This window comes from Dromaius novaehollandiae, chromosome 1 (assembly GCF_036370855.1).
Source record: "Dromaius novaehollandiae isolate bDroNov1 chromosome 1, bDroNov1.hap1, whole genome shotgun sequence".
Lineage (NCBI taxonomy): Eukaryota > Metazoa > Chordata > Aves > Casuariiformes > Dromaiidae > Dromaius > Dromaius novaehollandiae.
The window spans coordinates 50,502,188-50,522,247 of record NC_088098.1 but is presented as its reverse complement, the minus strand read 5'-3'; the positions used below and the strand labels follow the sequence as shown (position 1 = coordinate 50,522,247).

Below are 20,060 nucleotides of genomic sequence, written 5' to 3'. Positions count from 1 at the left end.
AGGTCAGGTACCTGATTAGTGTGTGGCCCAGTTGGCCCACACCCCTAGGATTCCTGACCTTAGAAATTAAGTACACAGGTGAAAGAAGGGGGACTCTGTGGCTTGATGCTATGGTCATATAGAAAGGGAAACTGAGAAGGACCCAGATTACAGACATGACCGGTGAGATCATACTGGAGTACTGTCTTCTGTTTTCCTGGTTGTATTTACCAAAGGATGCTGAAAACTGGAAGGGACTCAAAATGTAGTTTATACAAGAGAAAGTTATGAATTGACTTAATCACAATCTACAAATACTTTAGCTGGGAGAGAGATTTCTAATAGTAAACAACCCTAGCAGAAAAGGTCTTGCTGAAATGTAGGTTACACCTACACTAGTAAATATAGCGGTCCAGTTTGCTGAACCTGAGGGCAAGTGGCACAGCATCCCTCTGAATACAATTTTTTCTCTTCCAAAACAGGCAGTCTTGTCCAAGCCACCTCTGGGAACCATGCCCTGACCTGAGATAGCAGGCAGACTCTGCCCCACCATTGTTAGGAGAGTACTAGCTGGCACAAGACAAAACTTGCCAGGAAGCACATGAACAATTTAACAATGCAGAAAATTGCATATCAGTGCTCAAGTCCAGGGCTTGAACTGCCTCGCTTACTAATACAGACGTCACCTCAGTGGCTGACAGTTGAAAGCAGCCTAGAAATAAGGTGTGCACTTGAACATGTGAGGCTTGTTGGCCAATGGAACAGTTTAGGGACATAAGTTCCTTATCATTTGAAGTCTTTCGGTCCAGTTTATATCTTATTCTAAAAAGACAGAGATGTAACAGAAGCCATGGCCTTCATGAGAGCCAGAGCCAGTCTGAAGGTGGATGCTATGCAGGACGCCAGATTAGGTGTCTGCAGTGTCCAGCAGATGCACCTGTATTCCTGAAGGGTGTGATCACTACTGGGAGGGCCTCAGTGAGAAAGTCCTAAGGATCAAAAGGAGGCTTATTACTCTCCATTGTCATTGCTAAGAGCTCTATACTCTTTGGAAAGCACTTGATTAATTCTCCCCACCTCCAGGGTAGATGGAAGCTGCACTCCTCTGCTGCTCCCTTCTGTGGGAAGTTTCAGCGCCTACACATAACACAGTAGTAAAGAGGGGCTGTGGGGGCTCAGAAAAAGAGAGAGAAACTTTCTTGAGGTGGAGAATAGGCTATCACAAGCCACAGTCATTTTCCAAGCAGTGACTGAACAGCTGGCTGACAGCCTGCAGTGAAGTCACTTTCCCTGGATGTACATCTCAGCTGTGTGCTAGTGAACTGAGTGCCTGAGTCAGGGCCCCAGTGAAAGCCTGGGAGTGAGGAGGTGGATAAGCAATAGTGCAGGAGTCTTCCCATTATACAGTAAAGGAGGCCAGATAGGATGTATGGCTCCTTTAATGTCCTTGCCTCAGCTCACTGAGGTTAATCACCAAAACAGCAATTGGTGTTGTCTGGGACCTCTTGTGCCTTACCAGGTCTGATCTACAACCCATACTTTTTTCTTTAGCAACAGCAAATAGACTTCAGTAGCTCTTCTGTCCCAAAGAATCTCAAAGTCCCCTGAGGACTCCATCTGAACTTCCATCTGAAATCTCAGTTTTAATCCAACTCTTCGAAAGCTGATTTAGAAACAAAGCAAAACAGAAATCTTTATTGCTTTAAAAGGAAGGCGGGCAGGAGAGAAGCCTATAATCAAATGTTAACTCAAAATCTTCTAGTGGAAACTAGCAGAGGAGAGTCCTGCACAGAGCCGGATCTGAGCCTTCCCACTTCTTTCCCAGTGCTGGAGACTGATTATGAGTGACCTTGATATGCTTAACTGTGGTCACAGCTCTCTCAGCACTGCCCTCTTCACCATTCCCCTAACACCTAATCCTTTTCCACCATGTCCTCAACATAGCTCACCTCCACAGGCATCAGCCAAGTGGGAGCAACCCCTTCGAACTGTTTTCCCTCCTGTTCTCTTCAGCCAGTCTTTCTAATTCCATGGCCTTTGCAAGGCTGCAGGCTTCTGTTTTTTGTATCATCAAATAAACATACTCACCTCTCTCTTTCCAGCCCCATTTTCTGCCTCTCTCAAAGGTTCTGTAATGCATATAAAGGAATTTCAAGCAATGCCAACTACAGTCAATTCTTAAAAAATAAATATCATAGGAATTAGAGATGGGAAAATCTTTCTAGCTCATCCCAATCCATCTTCTCATATTCTAGCCCAGCCCCGCTCCTGTGAGATTCTTGTCTACAGTACATTTTCTAGTGCCTCGTACAATCTGTTTTTATATGGTTTAAGCAATGGGGCATCCATTACTTCCCATGAGAGACTATTCCACAGACGACTACATTTCACTGTTTGGAAGAGGTTCCTGAAGTCTTCTTTCCATTCTGCCTGACCTAATTTCTCTAAACTCTGCCCTTGGTAGCATACTAGCCAAATGTTCTCCTTCTTTCATGCTTACCCTGTTCAGGTGATGGCAAATAATTCTTGCTTAGCCAGGCTGCTTAGCCAAGCTTTTTAATACTTAGCTGTGAAGTTTGGCAATTAAAATCCTTGGCTACCTGGGAAAGACTAATGTTGAGATTAATATGTCAGTGGGTGTGCAGAACATGTAAGACATTGCTAGTAGCATTGCCTCTTTATTACAAGTCACTTGACACATCCCATCACAAGGTTTGGCTTTGCTTGGTTTTGACTGTGCCAGACTTAGAGCCAACATCTTCTAGTTCATGTCTGCTTCAGCTGTTTTAATGGGTTCTTTTTGTTTTTGTTTTTAATTTCAGTCAAAACCACTTAGCTTTTTCTCAGAACAAGGCTGGCAAGGGAATGTTTTGTATATCCACATTAAAAAAATCTTGGTGACATTTTTCTTAAAAAAGAAGAATCTTCTTTTTCTTAAAAAAAGAAAATCCTCTTAGCACTGTCTTGCTTTGAAATAAATCATAGATTTTTTTCTTGAAAGGTGGATTTTTTTGTGTGAGGAAGGAGCTTTTTGCCATCTATGACAAAACTCCCCCCTTCCCCCAAATTTGGCTAAATAACGAGCCTTTGCGTAATTGTGCCTGTTCGGAAGAAATACGGGGGCCGAGAAGGAAGGCCGTCTGTTAATTTTTTTTAACTGCGGTCCTGTTGGAAATAATAGCCTGTGCTTTCATAATTCTGGACCCGGCTATAACGCGCTAGCACAAAACGTGCCGGGTTACAGTGAGGCAGCTGCCTTCACCCTGGCCTCTCCTGCTTGGGTGCTTGCCGCGGCTCAGCACGACGCGCGGGGTTTAGAGGCAGCAGGGTTTCTGTGACGTGCGATTCAGAAAATCCCTGATAAGTGCAGGGCGGGAAGCACGCGCGTCTGAGGCAGGGGGGATCCGTTTCCAGGCCCCGCGCGTCCCAGCAGGCAGCAATGGCCGGAGCAACCCGGCTGTCACGACGGTGGTGCGAGGAGCTGCCCAGGGCAAAGGCCGGACGGGGCCAAACGCCGGATTTGGCTCATCGGGGCTCCCCCCACACCATCCCTGCCTTGTGCTCGCGTCCGTTCCTAGCAGCGGCCTCCTCCTCCCGCCTCCTCCTCCGGGAGGTTTCTCCCCGTCCCCCATCGCTCTGAGCTGTGCCGGCGCCGGCGGGAGGCCGTTCCCGCCCGACGCAGGAAGCGGAGGGCGGGGACGGAGGAAGCGGCCCGGCAAACGCGTTGGCACACCGCTTCGCCCTCCCTCCTCCAGACCCGTCCTGCCCGCGGCCCGGTCGCACGCTCGGTCCCCGTGCGAGGACGGGAAACACGCGCGGTGTGTGTGGTACCGGGGTTGCCCAGGCAACCGGAAATATGGGAACAGGGCGGTAAACAGAGGAGAGAGAGAGAAAGAGAAACGCTCTGAGAGGAGAGAAAAAAGAGGGAAACGCCCGGCTTCTTCGCTGGCTGTGTCCAAAATAGTTCTCGTTTCCGTTTCCACCAGCCGGGGCCGCTCCCTTCCCCCAGGGCATCTGGAGAAGCCTCCGTGCGCCGCCGCGCTGCCCCTCCCCGGCGCTGCTGCCTCCGCGCCGCGCTCGCCCGCGCGCGGCCAGTGCAGGCGCGGGCTCAGATTCACTTCAGCTGTTCGGGAAACAGAGAGAAAACGAGTCCCGGACAACCGGGCCGCGAGCCATCTGCCCGCAGCAGGGCGCTTCAAAAAGCGGGGGAGGCCTCCCGCGCCTGCACGGCCTGCCAGGACACGGGGCGGGGGGCCCTGCTCGTGCCGGTGCTGCCCAGGGGTGCTCCACTTCCCAGCACGTGTGCAAGGCAGGCCTCCAAAATCCTTGCCGCCCCCTCCGGGGTGCGAGCAGAGCCCCGACGCGCTCCGCGTGGTGACGTTTAAGGTCACAGGTGGCCGGAGGTGGGCTGGGACGCGACGAGCGCAGGGGATGGGGTGCGCCAGCTCTTGAGCGGGACCAGCCATGAGGCGACGACTTCAAAGCGCTGCAAAAGGAGGGAAGGGGAATCTGAAATCCTCGTCGAATCGGGAAGGAAGAGGTGCCCTCATGCCCTAATCCTGGATAGTTACTTGGATATCCGGAAAGATAAAAGGTGCAATTATAATACTTAGCACTGTTGTTTTCAGAGCAGCGGCTGTAATATAACCTCTGCTCAGTGCTGTAAAGAAAGCTGGTTTTATTTTTCGCTTTGGACCACCATATTAGACCTTGGCTCCTCTGACCTGTGCTCACTACCGTCTCTATTTCGTCAGCCTGAGAAACTCTCTTGTGTCTTTTGGCCATCCTGGTGGCTGTACCTCTTATCATGTTGCCTTCTTATGCATGAATCCTTCCCCTCCCAGTTCTCTTTCTTTTTTTCTTCTAGAATGCCAAAGCAAGGAGTTTTTAATAGATAAAGAACGAAAACACCTCCCACGCCTCACCTCAAAAAAGCTAACTCTCTGTCTTACTCACTCTTTTTGATTTCCAAACCTCTCCTGCTAACTTAGAGTCTTCCTTTGAAGCATTGGTTCCTACAATACTAGCGTGTGAGTATAATTTCAGTAAACTGTGTAGTTCCAGTGACCTCAAGGAGATGACCGAGTGAGTAAATTATTCAGATGTAGGATGGAGACCTGAGGTATTTAGCAGAGAGAGGTCATTTTTCTGTTGGATAATGTGACCTGGCTGAATTCAAGATATTACAAGGGAATATACCAACTTCGGCTCAGGATCTAGTAGTATTTGCCTCAGAGAATTTTAACAGGAGGCTAGAAGGTGCCTAAGTTATGTTGATGCACACAAACTGACCAGATAATCTTTGGAGGTCTCTTCTGCCTCTGTTTACTCTGATCCAGTGCACTGAATGGAGGAAAAGACAAAATCAAAAATTGCTTTGACTTTCTCATTTTCATATATGAAATCAGAATGCATTGTGTTTCAACTGTGTGATTTCATTTTCTTTTGCTTTAAAATTGATACTAAATGCTACTTTGACTCTAAGATTATCTGCATATGTAATGTATTCTGTGCATGTATAAATTTTATAGCCTCAAGATTTGTTGCTAGCAAAACACAATGTCTCTTTCCCACTGTTTTTTATGGCGATTCCAACATGAACAAGGATCAGCTGTGCTGTAGATTTGTGTCTGTGGGAATGATTATGGAGACACAATTTCATAGTGTAGGGAACCAAGAACTATTTTTGATCTATCAGTCTAGCCATGGCAATGTGGAGTTCAGCACAGACTAATTTACCCTGTTTCTGGAATGAGGTTTGCATCCTGTGTTGTGCTCCATATTGCTGAAACGAAATTGCTAGCAACACCCAATTAAAACAAGCATTGAATGTTTACTCCCCATTACTGCCACTGCTTTGACTGCAGTGTAAACGCACCACTAATGACTTGGCCAATAGGAGGGGAGAATTATGTGTCAGAGCCAAGAACAGAACCAGGAATTTGGGCTGTCAGCCAGCTTATTAGATCACACTGTAGGCCTCTAATGAAATGCATTGATTTGTGACTTTTACAATAACATTTTTAGGAAATCACTTCACTGCCTATTTACTGGTGTGTTGAAACAGCCTGATGAGGTGGGAAGGCTAAAACTGACACATTGTGATTACAAATCAAGAGCAAAATTTTAAGAATGAGGTTAATTAACCATTGTAACAACTTTTATAATGGTGTGATGGGTTTTCCATCATATCTGGTTGCATAGTCAATTCTAGTTAGTTGTGTAAAGTATATGCTATAGTTCCAGCAAAAGCTCTGTATTTCATTAGAAATCTGAAGTTCTTTGGTTTCTGTTACACAGGAGATCAAACTACATTGTCATAATGGTCCCTCTTGACATTAAAAAAAATATGAGCCTGTGACAGCTCTTGACTCTGGCTGTTTGTGATTCTGCAAAGTATTAAAGTGAGATCCTATAGCTGGTAGATTTAAAACTGGCAAGAATTTTCATAAAGAGGACTACCAAACTATAAAGACATATTCTGCAGAAGTGGAAGCCCTGCTGATTCTGCAGCTGACATAATGTACCGTAATAAATTAGCATGCCCAGAAAGTATGAACCCATCAATAAAATGACAAATCTGGTACATTTCAAAGCATCTGAACAGATCTCGTGGAATTTCTTAATGGATACATATACTGCCAGAGAGAAAGAAATAATGCAGTGAGTCCATTCCCATCTTGTATTATTTCATTGGCTGCCTCAGAAGAGCTGATGGAGACAGAGAACAGTGGACAAGATAAGCGTTGGGAATTTGCATGCCCCCTTTTCAGGATTGGATCTTATTAATATCCTTATAGATCTACATTAAAAAATTGTCTTTTTTTCTGCTTACAGTTTATGGTTGACTGAATTTCATACATAACATTTTTTCTGTGTGCTCAATTGAACACCTCTTAGAAGTACCAAAGCTTACGTACTCTGTGAAAAACAACCCCCTTTAAATAGTCTTACGTTGCATATATAGAAATTGAGGCATCTAGAATCTCTGGTGAATCCTGAAAGTCTGTGTTAACTGCATTTGATTTTTTTTTTTTTAACTTTCTATGTCTGCTTTCTAAGTCAATGTGTTTTTTAAATAGGGCATAACAATGAATATTAAGTTGAAAAAGAAAATCCACCCAGCTAAGACTTGTTTTGGAAGAAAATAAAAATAAATGTAAACTTTTGTCCAAATTCATGGAAAACATGTTTATTTATCCTTAAGATGCATTTTCTTGTTCCACTTAAATTTACATGTCTGCTCTGCCACAGGCTGTGTCTAGCAATGTAAGCTGTTCGTGTTTAAAACCAGAATTCACCTTTAAATGTGCTTTGAGTAAAAGAATATGGCTGATGAGGTCATTTGCAGAGTAAGAGTTAATGCATCATGCAAACAGCTAAATAAAGGTTACAATCTGAGTGGAATTATTCAGAGCTCAGGGAGAAATCTGGCATTTGCAGTCTGTCACTGGTTTTGAGAAGTCTGGCTCTCTTAGTGTCACTGCCACCCAGAAATATGCTGCTTTCTGTGTGGCAATAAAGGAGGGATCTGCAGGTCTGGACTGTCTTCCTGCAAAAACAACAAAAAACAGGAGTTGTGGGTGGAAGGAAACACAGAAGTGTCATGTGTGAAAAATCTGCAGTATGATGGGTGTGTATGAGTGTATCTTTTGTCCAACTTTCACAGAATGACTTTATAGTTATAAATTACCATTCTTCTTCCTCTCTCATCCTCTTCAGGACAGCTGAAGAGCCAATGTCAGAACAGTGTGTGATACCTGATTTCCCTGGAGAGGAGAGCTGCATGCAGAGTTATGAAGAGCCGTGTGCCTCTTGAGATCTGCCAGTTAAGTATTACTGTTCTAGGGCCCTGTTCTGGTAAGGGCTTCTCACCCTTCTTTTCCACTGATGTACTTGAGAGCTGATGGGGTCCCTTTTGGGCAGGATACACTCTAAGTATTGATGTGATACAGCCAGGATAAAAATGCATCACTGCTAAATGCCCTGGCTTTTGTAGAGAGGGCAATCTTCTTAGAGGTGTTGTTCTAAAATTGTTTTGCATTTCATTTCCGTGTTTTGTTTATATAAGCCAAGCACTTGGCTGATTGCACAGGAAATCCACATGCTATGGGCATTTACTTCAATGGGTGATCTTTAAACGAGTCACCAGGGACCAGCTGCTGTAGAGTTCAAAGAGAGAGAGGCATCTAAAACCTCTAGTGAAGCCGAGCTACGGTGAGAAATGCCAGATGCAGAGAGGAGAAAACTGAAAGGAGCAGTGGGGTGAAAGATAGATAGAGCTTTGTTTTCCTCTCCAGATTAGTCAGATTAAGCCAAGGTTAGAATGAAGATTTTAAAACAAATTGGATAGAATTTTGCTGAGGGAAATTTATGTTGATTGTCAGGAAATGTGCTCTGGCGTTGATGTTCTCTGAACTGTGCACAATAATCTGTGGATGGAACACTGTTGCTTGAGAAAGTTAATATAGTTCTTGACAAAATACTGGAAAATATATTAGAAAGATCAGCTCTATACAGAGCAGAAGGTGGAACAAATGACCTACTAAGTTTTTCCATTCATTCTTCTTTTTTTCTTCCTCAATCATTTCAAAAGTCTCTGAGGCTCAGATAACTCAAAGAGAAGGCCTCTCTCAGGTGAAGGAAAGAGAGTATTCATAGTAATACAAAAAAGAGGAAGACAGAGCAAAAAAATGGGAAGGAATAGAAATCTAAACTTGGGTGTTGCTTCCTCCTGACACACGTGAGCAGCAGAGTCCTAAAGAGAAGATTAGAGAAAGATTGCCATCTTCTGGAAGGATAAATATCTGCCATTATTCAGAATACTGAATCTGATATATATTTATTTTTGAAACTTTAACATATTTCTGATAAATTTATTTTTAAACATGTATTCCTATCTGTAGGTATCTAAATTAGGTCTCATTTCATCAATATACATGCATATGATCCTAGCTTTAGAAACCCACGTAGCATTCTGGATCTTAATGAAACTCTCCACATGCTTAAAATTAGAAAATGTTAAAGCACAGTCTTGCATCAGGGACTGTCGAAAGTGAGATGGACTTTATCTATTCTTGAGCCTGAAAACCAGGCTATTTATATTGAGAATTTAGAAGCCAAACTTAGGGTGCTCAGGTGTGGAAATATTGGCCAATGAAAATATTTGCAACTTTTCCTTTTAAACAATGTCAGCCATAAAGTACATCTCTGTCAAACAGAATCTTTTATTCATCAAAAAACCTGCAGACAGTCAGTCTATACAACATGGACACATTCAGCACTGCTTCCAGTCAGCCTGTCTTAGAAATGATTATCTATCTACATTAGAGGAGCTTATGTAGTGACTAGGATTAAAATAACTGCACAGCTATCAACTGTTCTGTGTCAGGGCGAAAGGGGTCAGGAGTATATGATAGCATTGCCCATGTACAGGCCTGGAAACCTGTCAGCTCTGTGGGCTTGTCACAGGTTATGCTGTCACCAGCGCTATTTCTATACCTGACTCTCAATCTCTGTGCTCTCCTATTAGAACTAGGAGATGAGGGTATACAGACCACTGTTTCCTTCTGTCCTGGCAGAATAGCAGGGTATAAATGCCGTGCTTCCTCCAAGCAGTGGTAGGAGCCTCACCTGCTTGGCACTGAACAAACCTAAGGGGTCCTCGGTGGGCAAGATGGCACGTGTATCTTTGGGCTGCTTCTCTCCCTTTGCAGTTTGATTTAATGGGCTCGGAAGAGCTGCTCCATGCCCTCTTGTGTCTGTCTAAGTTCTTCTTCATGAGAGATGATACCGTCCTTACTTTACCCTGTTCTGATGCCAAACGAGGTGTAATATTGTGAGGCCTTTAAATCTTTAGGACAAGAGATCAGAGGGAACTTGGAGTGAGTGTGAATCTTTCTGTCTCTCCTTACTAGCTTCCCAAATTTATCTGATGTGATCCTGCTGGAGCCGAGATTCCTGGTGAACTTCATGCCTTGGTAAAAGCTGTCACTACGAGGGACACTAAAAGTCTTCCCTTTGCTCTCATCCTTTGAATATTGGACTTCTCTGACTCATTCCTGTTTTGCATAGGTGTACCACTGTGGTAATGCCATGGTGACAGTCTGGCACTCAGCAGTGATTCTGCTAAGTGTTTCCTTTTTTTCATTAGTATCTCTAGTGTTGATTGGAAGAGTTGGACTGATATCTCTTTAGAGTCTCAAATCCTCAGTCCTCAGAGCAGATTCAGTTGCATAAACTTTCCTCTCCCCATTTTTCCTCTCCCCTTTCTGTGATTGGCAGGTCTGGCCAAGAACATATCACAGGGCTGGGAGTTGTTGATTGCCAAGGGCATTGGTAGCCTCTGAGCTAAGGTCACTTGTCCCCTCAAGCATTGGTCAGAGAGCCACTAACTCATTCCATACAAGCTCCCAAACAGCCATTGCATGGAGGTGGCTGGGGTCTTTCTGTGCTTTATTGAAACTTTTTACTCTGCGAATACAGGTCACCCTTTTGCACTTAATCTCAGCCTGCAGCACCAATCGCTTCCTATATAATCTCCCAGAACAGCTGTGCTGTGATTGCATTGTGGATTATAAAATGACCATTTTCCATGAAACAGCTGCTGGCTGAAGGATAGCATTTAATAGTCACTTGGGGGGGGGGGGGGCAAGGGAGGAGGGGAGGAGACAAAGGAGAAAGGGGTTTTGAAGCAGTTTGCTTTCTTGGAAGATCAAGATATGAATGAAATAGAGAAGGCAAAGTCTGAGTCCAATTTCTGTAGTCCTCCCCTAAATTAACAGGACTTCAAGGACCTGCTGGCAAGGTAAATTCTTTTTTTTTTCTTTGGGGTCCAGCTAGACACTAGGAGACTTCTGGTCAGTTATTGTCAGTAAGTATCTTGCTTTTATGCAGGGAAACTTTTCTGAAAATGTTCTCATGAGGGCGTAGTTCAGATTTACTTTTCATTCCCTGTTTTCTCTGCATTCTTGATCTAATTCCTTCTTCTGACTTGTTTCCTTTTTTTGGCCTTTTTCTTATTGTTTATTCTGAAATGATACACCTTTTGAACTAGTATCACAGATCAACTAGAGAGAATATTTTTTTCCCCATTATTGAAAATTTAGATCAGAAAAATGAATTCTGCCAATATTATGAGCGGAAGCATTTTTTTTTTAAATAAAAATATGAGCAACCCAAAACCTGATGGCAGAAAATCTTATAATCCAGAGTTGATGAAAAACTGAAAAACTTTGTGTGCTGAGGATTTCTATTTCAAGATGAAAAATCAACTTTTTGGAGGAAAGTAATTTTATCTATCATTTCCTTTTTAGTTGTAAGCCTGATTTTCCCCTGGAAAAAGTTTTAATGAATAATTTGCTACCAAGCTTTGCCAGAAACCTGTACATAATAGTGTATTCCTAACAAATATCTGCTCTGTGAAGATGGTAGTATCAAACATGCCTTCAAGTCATGGAACTCATTTGTTGTGGTAACATTAAGACAATACCATCTCCAGTGTCTTCCTATGGGGACACTGCTGAGAAAAAGAAATGCTCTGAAGAAGAGACAATTTAGGGCATTTTCAGGAGCTGAGTATTTTCTTGCCTCTGCTCAGTGTTCTGGATCAGGCACTGTTTTCTCAGTGCGATGGGTTGCTAGTCAAATCCTGTCCCCCAAGAGGAGCTTCTGCACCATCTTTGTTGACCACGTTTCTGAGCTTGCTGCTTAACAGAACAAATGCTTCTTAACCACACCACTTTTCACTGTATCCTGTCAGCCTGTTGCAAACAATGCCATGTTCAGTCTAGTATCATTTATTTATAATACTGTCCACAATATGCTGGGCCTTTCTCCCACTTTCAACATTGGGTAAGTCAAAAGGAGTTATGTGAAGAGGACCAGCAGCAGGCAGTGTGTGTGCAAACTGAATCTATTCATGGCCAAATAGATTTTGAGAGTCATAAATAGGAAAGGGTGGGCGTATCTGGATGAAGTTGTGCCAAACATAGGGAGTGCCATGTGGGAAGAGGCTTGCATTGATTACATGAAAGTTGATGTGTGGGTAGATGACATCTAATCAATCTATGGAGTGATAAGAGGGTTCTCAGAAGTCAGTGCGGGTTTTTGCAGGAACCTTAAAATCTTAAGCTTCCCTCTGAGTGAGAAAGACCACAGGAGCTTGGTGCACAAATTGCTTTTAGAATTACTTTTTTAGATGAGATGAAACTGGAAAGAATCTCTGTGAGAATGTTTGCACTTAAAAAATCCCCTTGACGCTTTGTGTGAGAGCAGGGACACTGTCATCCCACCACCCTACCAAATTTCTAATGTGCAGAGCAGCACTTGCTCAGGTGGGAGGTGCTGCTTTGTGGTTTGAACTCAAGCTGCCGGGTCGGGATAGGTGGGTGCCCCTCTTAACCAGGTCACTAATTTGATGTGTGACCTTCAGCAGTCCTGGAATATTTCCTGCCTTGCTTTTCCCACTATGAAATCAATACGCTACCAGCCTCCCTAGCTGTGCCGCAAAAGTGTTTTGGAACACCTGATGGTAAGAAATCTCATTTAGCTGGGCAAAGTATTCATGTCCCATCTAATGACAATGCATGGTATTTTGGGGAGGTTGATTAACAGCTTTGCCATGCCATCTCTGGGACAGAGTGAATATTGTTGTCTCTTTAATTCTGCTCATGTGCTCACACGCACCAGTGCACTTAGACCCATTGGTCCATGGGGTTACTACTCAGCCCTTTCCCTAGTACAAATGTTCCATGTATTTTGAAATGGTTGAAGCTGAGCTGCTGTTCCACAGTCCTGGCTTTCAGGAAATGGTTTTTCCTTACCAGGTAAGATGCTGGGCTGTTGTGAAGAGGAAGAATGTTTCTCCTTCACATATTCCCTCCCCACCGGGAAGCACTGGGATTCATAACAAGATGGGACAAATGGCTGGTGTGAAAGTCCCTCCTGTTTGTTTGTTGTAGATGGAGCTGCTGAAGGGGTTGCCATGGCGCCGTGCTTTCCTGGCAGTCATCCTGAACCTGCTGGCTCTCAGCCTTTCCACCACTGCCTTACTTGGCAGCTACTGGTGTACCGGGACCCAGAAGGTGCCCAAGCCTCTGTGTGGGAAGAGTAAAGCCACCAAGTGCATCGGTGTCCCCATGCCGCCTGACGCAGGTGCTAGCAATTCTTCATCCCAGGACGTGGTGCACTACAGCTGGGAGACGGGGGATGACCGCTTTGCCTTCAGATACTTCCACACGGGCATGTGGCTTTCCTGTGAAGAGAGCATGGAAGGGCCAGGTAGTATCTTGCCCAGCCAGCCATAGCCTCCCTTGTTTTTACTTCAGAAGAATTTGGAAATGAAAGGCAGGAGGCTGACAACACTTAAGAGAAAAGCCTTCTTCATATTCCTAGATGGCATCTGCTCTGTATGCTGCCATGGTCATTATAGTCTGTCCTTCATTGGGAAGGATCTTCATAGAGGTGGCAAGGGAGGATGGTTGTCCCTGGTGTCCCCTTCTGCCTGGAATAGAGGCTGTGGAGTGCAGGTGATGGTGGTGGCAGTAACTCTGTGGCAGCTCTGTTCATCCTGATATGACCTGGAGTGAGCCTCCTTTCCCTTTCCCCATACCTCCATCTGTAAACACAGCTCACTTCGTACTCTGAAGGGCACATCTGTGTATGCCCCCTGAGAAATCACATGCGGTGCTTTTATTCAGCACTGCAAACTCATAGTTATCACTGTGAGAACTCCAATAGTTGATGTTATCCCTAAATCACCAAACTAAGGAGCTGTATGAATTGAACAGGAGACTTTTCTTAAAAAACAACAAAAAAAGAGTACATAAAGAAAACAGTATGTCCTTATAAATGCAGAGAAAACCTCTGATCCTGGAGGAACCAAAGCTAGTAGGGAAATTGGCTGGCGGATTAGAGCTGGAGTGTTTTAATTTTTAAGGTGTTTCTGTGATATTTTTGAAAGGTGACTTGTGATTTTTGACCATGTAGGATCGGCACTGTAAGCCCACAGGGCATATTGGAGTGCCAGGGCCTGGTCACACAGGCTGTACTAGACGCTTTTGGTGTGTCTGTTTTTACCCTTGATTTGCTCCTGGCCAGCGCTGCTCAAGTCCTTCTGCAGGAGCTTGTGCAACATCAGCTCTGATGGATGCTCTGCAGCTCTTTATGGCCTGGCAGGCACATTATGGATCAGAACGGACCTGTAACTAAAGATCCAGTGGTGAAAGGCTCTTTCATCAAGCCCATTTCTCTGAGCCCACCGTCCTCCCTGCAGCTCTCCCCAAGCACAGGCATATTCCCTGCTTTTACTAATTGACCATTTTAATATGACATTTCTCACTTTCTTATCTGCTGGAATCAAGTTTGAAAATAAAGAATTTGAAAATACAACCAGACAGTAGGGGACAGGAGCAGGAGGGAATGTGCCCGAAACACTCAAGTTCTAATGAGAGGGCGGGATCATTGTGAGTGTTTCCAGATATGTTGCGGAAGGAGATGTGATTATCTGAGACTGGTTTGGGCTAGGGTGTGTTTCCATGGAGCTTGTGGGAATGGGACTACATCATTTGACAACTTTATCCGAAAGAGTTGTCTTGCCACCAGCTGGTCCTAGAACAACCTGGATGCCTGAGGGGAGTGCAGGGAGCTTGTTACATCTGGATTGCAGTGCAGCATGGTGTAGAATGCATATGCATGCTCAGTTTTATCCCTACTTTGTATAAATTGAGTAGAATCCAGCCACTGCTGTGGGTCTCTGAAGCAAGTGCAGAGGCAAAAAAAAAAAAAAAAAAATGCTGTGATCAGCAAAAGAAGCCTGAGATGGAGAAAGGAGTTAATTCAGGCTGATCTCAGGATCAGCTTCAGATGAGCCATTACTGAATAACCTCATTAAAGTTCTAGGTAAAGTAGCAAGCAGCAAGTTAATGAAGATTGCAGATGGCACTAAACTGGGTAGAATCCTAAGTGCCTTGGATGACAGAAGTAATACAGGGGATTGGGAGAGATTAGAACCAGGGATAGAAATTAACAAAATGAGATTCTTACAAGAAAGCCTACAGGCCAATTCTTCTGGGAGAAAATAATCTGCCAAGTAGACATGCAGTAAAGAGAATCCTCAAATGCAGTAATGCTCAGAAAGACTTGCACATAATAATGGATACTCAGCTGAGATAATAGTTTGCATCATAATCTGGCCACCATAAAAAAAGCCAAAACAAATATGGACTACATTTGTCTAAACAGCATGCCTAAAATTTGAGGACAGAAGACCTTTCTGTGTGATTCTCTGTCACAGAGAGGGACTTGCATCTCTCTCATGCAGTATTTCATTTGGGAAGAAGTCCTTTGGTTTCTTTGGAAAGCAGTGCTGAGAACTGTTCTGACTGGGAGAGGGGTGAGTGAGAATTCATGTCCTCAGCAGAAGTGGTGAGTCTGTTGAGAACTACATCCATAATAGGCCTGAGCAGTGGTCATCAGACACTTGTAGTAATGTGTGAATAGCAGTGGATTTAAATCTTCTCTAGGGGCTCCTAACATTTGCAAATGGCTGAAGTTTTTCTGGAAAGGCTACCTCTAGTTTTCTAGGCAGGCATTGCCTTTGCTTACATTGCCCCACTGAAGGTCCAGAAAGGTGAAAGAGAGCAGAGGTGAGAAGATCTGATGGGTATGCTAATTTGACTAGAGAAACGCAGTGAAGAAAGAGAGAGAGAGAAAGAGATTTTCTTTTCCCTTCTATTCCCTACCTTGTTTTACAAACTAATACCCATCTGTTTGTGTTTCAGAGGAGAAATGCCGTAGCTTTATTGAGCTTTCCCCACCAGCAGAGAGAGGTAAGAGCAAGTCTCTTTATCTCAGCGTAGCTGCCTGGTGCACCTCCTTGGAATGAGGGACCTGCAACATTTCGCCTGTGTGGGGACAGCAGAGTGTGTCCCCGAAGAGGCAGGGGTGAAATCCTGGTCTCATAGATGCTGAAAGAACAAAGAATTCCTCCCAAATGTTTGCCTACACCCCTGCCATCCTTGAAGTCCCTGTTAGAAACCTCAGGCCCCCTCCCATGAAGTGGGATTTGTCCCATCTAATAGGTGCCCAGTGTAAGCTTGTCACCTCACTGTAGTCAGTGAGAAGGGGACAGAAAACACCCAAAGGCAGTTCTTCCCCACACATGCTGGATGTTGACTCAGTGCTTCAGTTTGGGGGTTTAATGTATTGCCTCTGGGTACTGAATTATCTCTTACTTGCAGTAAGTGATCAGGACATCTCAAAGTTAAACCTTACATGCAAAGCTTCCTTTAGGCTGGAGAGCTCACCCTCGCTGTCTCTGAACAGTCATTCAGAAAACTTGGTGGTAGAAATCAGCCATCTATTTTGAACACAGCTGCCCTACCATTTCTGTGAGCTGAGACTTGGATTGTTTGCCCATGGTTAGTCCCCTCCTCTGCTTGGAGGGGTTTCCCCTCCCCAGTGAATGCTCTGATTGCATCCTGAAAATTATCCTGGGAATAACTTCAATATACCTATATGTATGTGTGCACATGTGATGGAGACTGCTCTTAATCTTTCCTTTCGAAATCAGTACAATTGGTGTCAGTTTGCTAACTGTTTCCTGAGCTGGAGACTGGAAGCATGTCAGTTGAGAAGACGTTTATATGTGAAGGGAAAAGCTGGGGGTGCAGAGCCTGTATTAGTGTTTAAGTCACTAGAGCAATGGCTTGAACATAAACCTGGGAGCCACTACAGCTAGCAGGGAGATGAGTCCTTTTGAGGAGCTAGTCTTCTTTCTCTGCAAATCTTTCTCCATCTTGTTTCCTCCATTTCAAAAACAATGGCTAAGTCTACTGATCTGCTTTTATAAAGCCATTTGCATTCACAAGGGAGAAGTCCAATGTGAGTAATATGTTGTGGAATCACCATGCAGATTAGCTGTGTCACTCTGGACAGACCAGCAGAGTAGAATAACCTCTCCTGCTTATTCTTTTTGTAAACAATATTTATACAAAACAAATGATGTTACCAGATCATTTTGAAGTCATGCAGTTCTCCACATTGTCAGAAATGAATGACTTAGTAGCAAAGTGAGCCACTCTTGCAAGTACCATGAAGTGTTCAGTTCACAAAGGGTAGTAAACCATTTTCTTTCTTGCCCTCTTGTGCTCCACTCCCTGCCCAGGCCTCTGTCCTTAATGCTTTCATTATCTTCCTTAAAGCCTGCCTTCCTAAGAGATTTATGCAACCAGACTATGTGTCTTTGTGAGTCTTTCTGTTTGCCCCCCTCCCCATTCTTCCTACTGCTCTATGCCTATTTTCAACACAAATTTTGCAGAAAGGCCACATTCTGTAAGATATTGAGTTCCTACAAATTAATCAAAACATCACTGTGAGCTTAACAGTGACACTGTGAGCTTATCAGCTCTGTCACCTGCTTTCACCCCTTTCACCTGCACACAGCATTATCTTAACATGACCTGGGCCTCCACAACCAGCTGCCAGGGTATAGTTGGCCAACAGTGGAGAAGGTAGTGTGACGGCAATTGCGAGGAGGGCTGGCTGAGCTGGGGGTGTGCAGAGCAGTTCTACATCACAAAGACAGCAAGACCAGGCTACGTGGTGAGCCTGGACTCGCAGAGTAAGCAATGGAGAGGCCTCTGCACACACGTGTGGTGTCTGTGGCCTCTGGGACTCTTACGGCAGCCTGGTCTCTAATGAAATTATCTCCCTGATGTTGCTACAGCAAGCAGACCGGCTCCTGTAAGTGGGGAATGTATCTCATCAATTTCTGCTAAAGAGCTGGGTGACTGTATTGCAATAATGGCATCTAGGAGTCAAGTCAGTGCCACATTAATAAGGGCTTTCTTCACACTCCTTTCCCCACTTGATTGTCTCCTCTAGGGCCATACTGTTGCTAACTGTCATGTTCACAGTGCTGCTTCATTTATCAGATTAATATTCTTCCTCAGTGAATTCTGTGTTCTTCCACAGCACAGAATTATAGAGTGCCTTTTCTCATTTTCCTACAAGTCTTACTGCACAGTGAGCTCAGCTGAGAACTGTGATATCACTTAAGTACCGCTTATAATCTCAGTGTGAAGGTGCCTGCGTTCTGTTCAAGCAGCAGGGAGAGTGATGAATGTTATTGCCCTGCATGGATATCCACATTGAAGAATATAGTTTCAATTTAATTGAGGTTTCAATGAGAAATATATGCCTGCAAGGAGCCTCCTGAATTCCAGAGGCCAGGTCCCACCCATCACAGAGGACAGAATGTAGTTTTTTTCTTAAGTAGTCTGAGTTCTTTTCTTAACTAGTTTGCAGTTTGAAAGTCATTTGCTTCCACTGTTGTGATTAGAAACCTGGTCTGAATGTCACTATACTAATGATCAAGAACCTTCTCATTGTTAAAGAATATTGAACTGAAGCTGTCTAGAGGTAGTCACTTAGCACAGCTTATATAAAACTTGCTTAGCATGAGTAGCTAAATTTGCTGAAGCCTTAAGCCACACTCGGATAACGAGGAACTTTCACCTAGTTCAGTAAGAAAGGGTCCCAGAGCTGGCTCAAGCTGGAAAGATAAGGGAGTTACAAGCAGTCTGTGTTGCTGTGTCTCACACTCCGAAAGGGAGGATGTCAAGGCTTTGAAATAAGGCCTGTGCGGGGCATCAGGACCTTGAGAAACAAAGCCTGCTCTCACTGCTGGGGCAGTGTTAATTGTTGTGGTCTGGAATTACCTCCTCCTCGTCAGGACCTTGAGAGACAATGACGGAACCCAGTAAGGAACAGGAAGACTGCACACCTGAATATTACTGTCAGTCTGGACTACCACATGAGGGGTGGAGAACTTAGATTGAAAAGTTATAATTGCCCAGGGATTTCTTTATTTGGGGTACCTTTTCGGAGGCACCCAGCTCAAGCTGTGATTACTGCGTATGCATCATTAAAATTTAGTTATTTAATTCGCTTTGATTTGGCTCTGAACTTCTCAGTGGGAACCTAGGGTCGGACCCTGTCATGGTGGCCAGCAAGCGTAACCTTCCATAACACTAATGACCAGCTGAGATATGTTCATGGCCAGTTTGTGACCACTTGTTTTTGTGTTCAAACTCAATAGCTTTTTCCTCTGTCTTTTGTCCCATGGCTTCTTCCTTGCTGTTTATGAATAATTCTGGTCTATTTACAGATAGCTTTTTTGGTCCCTTTCAGCTTTTGTTTTGTCAGACCAGCCAAGCCATCTTGTGACTCTCTGGCCCCTTCAGCATCCTTTGAGCCCTTGCTCACAGGCTGGGGGGATTGCTTCTGGGTGTTGGTTGTTTTCCTTCTTTCCCTTCTGTACAGTGAACATCCTTTCAGGGTTGGGTTGGGAAGGGGGAGTACTGTCACTAAGACAAGGCAGCCTGTACTGACTTGAGGGGTCTCTGGTTGCTGGCAGGAATCCTGTGGCTGTCGCTGGGGTCAGAGATGCTGTATATTAGCCTGCTGCTCATCAGCTTCATCCTTCTGGTTGTGGAAATGCTACATACTGACAATCCTGTCTGTGGGTTGAAGCTCAATGCCTTCGCTGCTGTCTCCTCAGTGCTGTCAGGTAAGTGCGTCGCTGCAGGCCTGGCATCCCAAAGGTATCTCTGTATGGCAGCAGGATGGGGCTGTGCAGACAAGAAGAAACATGAACAAACTCTCAAATTCAGCTGCCTCTGTTGATGGCAATGAAGAGGGAAATGGCAGAGGGAAAACTGGCAGTAGAGAGCACATGGCTGAAGAGAGCATGAGCAGGGAGAAATATAGAGAGAGGTGGCGAATTGAAAGGAGACACGATGGCGCAGGAAGGACCTAGGAGAGGTGGTGTCCCAGCTGCTGGCCCTGCACAGCAGCAGGAGACACAAGGCTGAAATGTGTGACTCTGGCTCCTGCCAAGACTTCCTTGCTTTCTTGTCTTCTTCTGTCAGGTCTTCTTGGGATGGTGGCACACATGATGTACACTCAAGTCTTCCAAGCAACAGTCAGTCTGGGACCAGAGGACTGGAGACCACACTCATGGGACTACGGCTGGGCTTTCTAGTATGTGTGCTCTGAAACCCTCTTCATCACGCCAA

The 20,060-nt window shown here is 44.6% G+C and overlaps 1 protein-coding gene across 5 annotated transcripts in view; it reads left to right on the top strand.

Moving 5' to 3' along the window:
* The window catches only part of GSG1 (germ cell associated 1), a 44,148-nt gene that overhangs the window by 18,685 nt on the left and 5,403 nt on the right, over window positions 1-20,060 (top strand). For 2 of the 5 annotated variants that reach the window (XM_064511352.1, XM_064511354.1), the window contains exons 2-6: window positions 7,702-9,959; window positions 12,942-13,260; window positions 15,762-15,809; window positions 19,400-19,552; window positions 19,914-20,025. In XM_064511352.1, the coding sequence (XP_064367422.1) occupies window positions 12,942-13,260; window positions 15,762-15,809; window positions 19,400-19,552; window positions 19,914-20,025 (632 nt within the window). In that variant the 5' untranslated portion in view covers window positions 7,702-9,959. Of the gene's footprint in view, window positions 1-3,596; window positions 4,574-7,373; window positions 7,613-7,701; window positions 9,960-12,941; window positions 13,261-15,761; window positions 15,810-19,399; window positions 19,553-19,913; window positions 20,026-20,060 lie in introns of those variants that run through there. The other 3 variants (XM_064511364.1, XM_026100993.2, XM_064511345.1) reach the window with 3 other exon arrangements.